Source organism: Eurytemora carolleeae, unplaced genomic scaffold (genome assembly GCF_000591075.1).
Source record: "Eurytemora carolleeae unplaced genomic scaffold, Eaff_2.0 scaffold732, whole genome shotgun sequence".
Taxonomy (NCBI): Eukaryota; Metazoa; Arthropoda; class Copepoda; order Calanoida; family Temoridae; genus Eurytemora; species Eurytemora carolleeae.
The window spans coordinates 58,269-65,135 of NW_019396711.1; the positions used below are offsets into that span (position 1 = coordinate 58,269).

The 6,867-nt window shown below is 32.6% G+C and overlaps 1 protein-coding gene across 1 annotated transcript; it reads right to left on the reverse strand.

Annotated features, from left to right (window-relative positions):
• Positions 1–3,059: 3,059 nt before the first annotated feature.
• LOC111707666 (uncharacterized) lies at positions 3,060–6,538 on the reverse strand. The gene is made up of 6 exons (XM_023480806.1): positions 6,407–6,538; positions 6,282–6,323; positions 4,508–4,569; positions 3,379–3,482; positions 3,275–3,320; positions 3,060–3,185 (listed from the first exon to the last, which is right to left on the reverse strand). The coding sequence occupies exons 1-6, from the start codon at positions 6,486–6,488 to the stop codon at positions 3,075–3,077; spliced, it is 447 nt and encodes a 148-aa protein (XP_023336574.1). The 5' UTR covers positions 6,489–6,538; the 3' UTR covers positions 3,060–3,074.
• Positions 6,539–6,867: the final 329 nt, after the last annotated feature.

Here is a 6,867-nt window from a genome sequence, read left to right on the forward strand (position 1 = left end):
TAAAGTATGGTATTGATTATAAACCAAACCTCTTAAAGTAAAGAACTGGGTGTCATATCCAAATTATTTTGAAAATAATCGTGAGGATTCGAAACATGCATCAAATTACTATTTTACAATTGAAATTGAATAATTCTGGATGTCACAGCTGTGCAAAAAGGTTTGCAAATATATGTGGTTAATTCGGTGCCTCTATAAATGTATACAATTAGTTTCATTGTTTATAAAAAAAGCGACATTACTGACTACAGATGAAAAATAAAAATAATTTTGAAAATAATGAAATAGTTTGGTTTGGTCGAGAGTAGTGACGTGTAGTAAATACTGCACAGAACCTCATTCTTCTCCTCTGCGCACAATCTTTGAAACGCGCTATAATAATAGTATTAGGAATTGTCGGTGTCATATAGTGGAAGTTCAAATCTAAAATTATTATTTTCTTAGTTTTTGACAAATTAAATCCAAGAGGGGGGTGTTCACTGTTCAGTGATATTGGGGAAAGTCCACCCTGTCTTGCAATTTAGCGATTCATGAATTTCTGCAGAAAGGAAAAGGGGGTTTATTAAGTATTATTTTTATACTTTTCTGCCACTTATTATGATAGCTTTATTATTGTAGTAGTACAAATAGCAAACGAATGCTGTCATGTTCACCGCAAACATTGTGTGATGTGCCATATTAAAAAAAATAATTTTCATATTTAAAGTCATGATTTTTTAATGAAATGTGCAAATTTTGAAATTTTTTGTTATTGTTTGAGTATAATACACATTTTTTTTGTCCCCCCCCCCCCAAAAAAAAAAAATGGAAAGGGGGGCCGGCAAACAAATTTTTTTTCTCGCTTCGCGCAAAAATGTTTTCATCTTGCCCCCATCTAACAAAATGTCTAGTTGCGCGCCTGGTTCTTTTGCCACAACATAACAATAAAACTGACAAATTAACACAAATGCAAGAATTTTAGCATGATAATATCAATTGAATGAATGAAATGCTAATACCTTCTTCTTCTTCAAACTTTTACTAACGAGAAAATTCCCAGTCAGAAAAAAAATACTAAGAATTATAAAAGGAGGTAAAAAGGTTAATTATGTCCCAGAGTTCGAAAAGCAGAACTCCGAATCTCGTCTTTTCTTTTCTTCTTTTTTTATTCTTTTCTTCTCTTCTTTTCTTCTCTTCTTATTTTTTTCTCTTCTTCTTTTCTTCTCTTCTCCTTTTCTTCTCTTCTTCTTTTATCTCTTCTTCTCTTTACTTTTACTCTTCTTATTTACTGTTCTAGTCATCTATAGTCTTCTAGTCTTCTAACCTTCTTGTCTTCTATAGTCTTTGGTCTTCTACTCTTCTACTCTTCTACTCTTCTACTCTTATACTCTTCTAGTCTTCAAGTCTTCTAGTCTGATAGTCTTCATAGTCTTTTAGTCATACTAGTCTACAAGTCTACTAGTTGTCTCGTCTTGCACTCTGATAGTCTAATAGTCTTCTAATCTTCTAATCTTCTATCCTTATACTAGATACTTCAATTGTTTCTATTTCAGTTGAAGAGAGGATATATTTCACATTTGAAGCCTAGACTTTGGGACCATGGATGGGAATGCGTATTTATATTTGGGATGGGTGAGGGCCGGTCTGTATCCCAATTATCAAAAAGAAAATGATAAAAAAATGCATAATTTGAGACAATGAAGTGTTATACATACATAGTACATACATTTCCACAACTGTACACATATTTAGTACTAATTCAGTTTCCATTGGCCGCTGAAAAGAAAGTGTTTGCGTAAATGAAAGGGGGTACATGCTAAACCTGCATTGGAATCAAATAGTATTAATTATATTTTATATGATGTTATACAGGGTGTCCCAAAAAACATGGGAATTCAGTGACAAATTCGATATCGTCTTTGTTATGAATTAGCATTGTAATACCTGATTTCACAAGCCATAGTATTATTATGTCTGAAAATTACTTAAAACTCTAGTTTTTCGAATTTATGTATAAACTATTTTGCATATGATAAATTCGCACCCTGATCTCTAATCGTTCTCCTTAAATCTATTTAATTGAAATATTTTGTTATTATTACTAACATTAGGTGGAAAGAATAATCAAAACAGCCAAGAGCTATTTTCCACCTAATTGCTTTATACTTGTACTGTTAATATAATCATCAATTTTGTGATTGTAAACTCTATCTGTATACAGATACATTTATTTTAGCAATAAACTTTATCTTATCTTATCTTATCTTATGTCTGCTAGAGTTTATTTTATGAAAAAGGTAAAAGACTGTTAAGATGTGTCTATAATGTCTCCGCAAGATGAACAGTGCAAAATGGACAAGTTTACTCTGTTTTGTATACTACAATTTTCTTGTTTTACTAATTGTACAACCGTATGCAGTCAAAACATAAACAAAAAATGTGAACATAGCAGACGAAACTCTTACAGATTATAGCTTTCTCGGTAGGTATCACTTTACTATATCAAAGAATTATTTAAAAAGACGATTTCGAATTCGTCACTGAATTCCCATGTTGATTGGGACACCCTGTATGAATAAAGAGAATTGTAAAAAACATACATACATACATACATACATCCCTCAATTGCTGGACATTTTATGTGGAGACATCTTTACGGCCGAAGTATTAGAATTCAATTTGGAATATTTTTATTCTTAATTGTATCAATATATTAAAGACGACTTTCGAGTTTAATTTTGACTTGTATCAAGATTTTGAACAGCATGGATACACAAAAACATGGAAACAAAGAGAAGCTGTCAATCAAAATAGCTTCTCTTTATTTACTTGTAAACTTGTTAACAATTAAACTTAAATAAAAGTCGTCTTAATATATTGAGATAAACGCCTACCACCGTATCTAAAAGCTCAACTAGCATAACTAACACAACTGTTACTATCGCATATTTAATAGTAAATAAATAATAAGACTAAGCAATAGTCATTAGCCAATCATAAAGCAGTGTGCGCCATACAATTGATGTTAGGTACAGGACTGATCTGAGGGATAATGTTGGTCGATGAATTGTTTGTAAATTTTAGAAAAACCATTTTTAGAAATCATTAAGATAAAAGGATATTGACTTACATTGACATTTACAAGTGGTTCCAGTGCACTTTTTCATTTTCTTACATTCAGCATCTGCGTGACATTCATATCTTTCCTAAACGAAGAAGAAAAGTGGGTGGAAAAAATTCTTTCTAATAACAAACAAACAAAAAATGATAAAATGCAATGTATAATTTTACAAACCGTTGTACAATGTCCATAAACACAATAGCACGCTTCAGGTGTTTCTCTGTAACAAATGTTTTGTAATTTAGCAGCACGTGGTTCAATAAAAAAATAATTTTCACCTGCAGGAGCAGTCTTCAAAAGCTTGACATTTAGGTCCAGTCATATATTTACCACCCCCTGATATTTCGCAGTTTCCATTAATACATACGTGAATACCACCGCCCTAAAATGTTTAATCGTCTTAAATGGGCTGACATATGGTGACTTTAAATACAATGAATCCCAGATATATGAATACATAGACCGTTATATGTTTTTTGATAATTTTAAAGAATCTTTTTTTTTTTAATTCAAAGTAATTTAATAGCCCTTAAATATAAATGCAATTGATATACTATTATTAAACTCATTTTTCCGTGGCATTTGATCTTAAATATGTAATACGACATTATAAAAAACTCTTGCTATGTATTCATATATCTGGGATTCACTGTATATATAAATTTAGCTTGGGTGTCTGGGTGTTTGTTTGTATCCAATAAACGTCAAAACGGCTCCAAATTTTGTGTGGGACCTGACTTGACCCCAAGGAAGGTTTATGAATGATCAAAATTTCAAAAATTGGTGTTAATAGAATTTCTAAAATGCGCAAACAAATATTATGTAATCCGCAAATTTTTTTTATACTGTAAAAAGAGGAGATGCTCACCGATAAAACCACAATTAAAAGTTAAAAAAGTAGATGGGCGCGAAGAGCCCTAAAAGTATAGTTAAGGAGACTTGCCCAATTCACAATGATTGGTACCCTTTATGCTGTATGCTTCCATCCTATATAAATCCGAATGTCACAATTTTAAATGAGATCCCACAGTTGCAAATTATCAAATTTTTACAGATATTTAAATAAAAAGTTATCCTAATATTTCCTCAGAGAACGGAATTTAGGTTGTTGATGAAGAAGAAGATCATTGAATATTCATTCTTATACAAAATGATTGAATCTCCCAAGTCTAACCCCCCCCTACCCCTGTAGAGATTAATTAGGAAGATTATACTTTTCAAGAATAGATATATGGACGAATATTCCGGAAAACTAAAATTCTTTAATCGCTAAAGGAATAGAAAAATTTACGTGAAATGATACTTGTTCTTTTTGCAGCATAGTGTAGATTACTTTCTTTAACAAATAAATGCATATAGGGGACGTATACCAAATAGAGAATGTCATAAGTTCTATAGTTTACTTACACTAACTGTTGATCCTAATTTAGCTGCTGTTTCCTGACATTCAGAAGAAAACAGGCAAGGACCTATTTAAGTCTTGTTTGAAATACGATTGAATACAAAAAAACGGAAATAACTTGAATGACAAGTAAACAAAATAAGCAGAGAAAGAATTAATAGACATGAAAAAAACATACAATGAGGTTTACTTTAAGAGAAGGAGTTGGAAGGGGTTTAGAGCCCCCCTGACCCCCGCAAAATGACCTCCAGAACCTCCTGTTATGCAGAATGACCTCAATGCTCTTTCTACGTCTCACAGCCTCTGCTATTCTGTCTCCGCAACCCTCATTTTGATCTCCGCTCGCTGACTGATTTTTATTTATCTGTTATGGCTGAACCAACCGAAAATCAAAATATATCTCTTCATAGCCTAATCCACAATAGTTTAAAGAATCTTTGAATCAAATATTAATTCAAGAATATTATTCAAGAATTTATTTAAATGATCATGACTTATTTTCTTCTGAAAAGAATACACAAACCATACGATAAAAGCGCAAATTCAAGTATTTTTTTTTGTGAATTAGTGCTTATATAGTTTGATTTGTGTACTTCCCGAGTGGACCATCTGGGACTAAAAAGGAGACTAGGACAGTCCTTGCGACTAACTTAGGCACTCTTTTGTTTAATGTAGCAAATTTCAGAGAGCGGATATGATCCCCAGCATGGGGTCATTCAGAAAACAAGCTAGAATGAGACTAAAAATATGCCTATTTGAGATATTTTTTTTTTACTAAAAATGGGCTTTTCAGTTGTATTTAGTCGTGATCCTCTTGATGAATGATAAGTGTCTCAAGGCGCTTAAATAATACTGACTACTAGTCACAAATAGTCTCTAAAATTTGCGACCTTGGTCCACCCGGGTTTACTTTGTATACTTTAATACTTATACGCACAAGTTAAGGAATTTGTTAATTTACAAAACAAGAATAGAAGCTAGTCCTAATAGACTTTTTAATATCATTATGTATCATTAAAAACTATTTTATCATGTTGATCGAGATTGTTTGAAAAAAAAGTTTTTGGTGCAGGATGTAAAAACCAAATATTTTTTATTGGAGACCAAAATGCACGGCATGGAGGCAGAAAGGTGGAGGCATCGACATATAGTGTGAGGCGCGGCGAAGGTTTTGTGGGGCTTGCAGGAGGTTATTCTGCGTATCAGGAGGCTACGGAGATCCTTTCCCAGGGCCCACGGCAGCCCTGCATCCCCTCCCTTCAAAATGTGGCTGTGTGGTAGGCACAGATCAGGTAGATAGAAATGTTGGCTTGACTTGTACCGGTTGTCTGACAAGTTTTTACATGCCGCAATATTCATGTAAAATAGCACAATGGGATAGTATTTTTATAATTCTAGTCACGCTCCCTCCCTGGAACCCATGGACACATGGTGGAAATATACATTATCCAACAAATTCTACACCTTGATTGATTGATTAACTAGAAATATACAGCTACATGCATGCAGCTGACTGTTTAGTAATTTTCTTTTAAGAGCTAGATAGGCAGGCGTTCCTCGTCAAGGATTTTTCTATGACTACCTGTTTTGTGTTGTAGGACAAGAAGATTGCAAATTGAGGGTAGGACTGGGACCAGGCTTATAGTTCAGGTATTGGGATAAGTTTATAGTACATTTGTAGAATGTGAATATGAAAACAAATTTTGCAAAAACAGTTCACTTTTAGTTCTCAATTTTAAAGTTCACAATGAATTAAAAAAAGTTTAAAGACGCCAATACCGAGTCCGACTCCATGATCATAGGCTGTATCTGACTCTTCATCTGTACATAATAAAAGATAAAACACGGTAAATTAAAGTAATATTGAATATTTGAGATCAAAGCAAAATAATTTCATAATTTACCTTCAGTTTCCACTAAAAACTTTTTAGTTTGCACAATTAATGCCATGGAGATTATCACAACTAAAACTGGACCAGGATTCATTTTTTTAGTAAATCAAACAATAATATATCTAAATAAATGGTTTAATACAACAACGTTTTTTTTACTATCTATGGCAAATTGTAAGATTAAAAAATGAAAAAAATTATTTCCATTTTATTCGGGTGGAAGCAAACTTTGAATTGTGCTTAAAAACAACGTCTTTAACTTTGATGCGTCAGCTAAAGTCGTCGCTAAAGGTCATCTTTTACGGAAAAGCTGCTGTAATAAAAGCCCACATTACCGTACATATTTCACAAAAACTAAAATGTTTTGTGAATGGTACTTGTATTGTTTTATTCGTACGTGATATGAAATTTGTCTTTCTTTATATAAAACTGTGCACATGGTTCTTCTTAACCCTATTCCTGCTGAGGGGGGG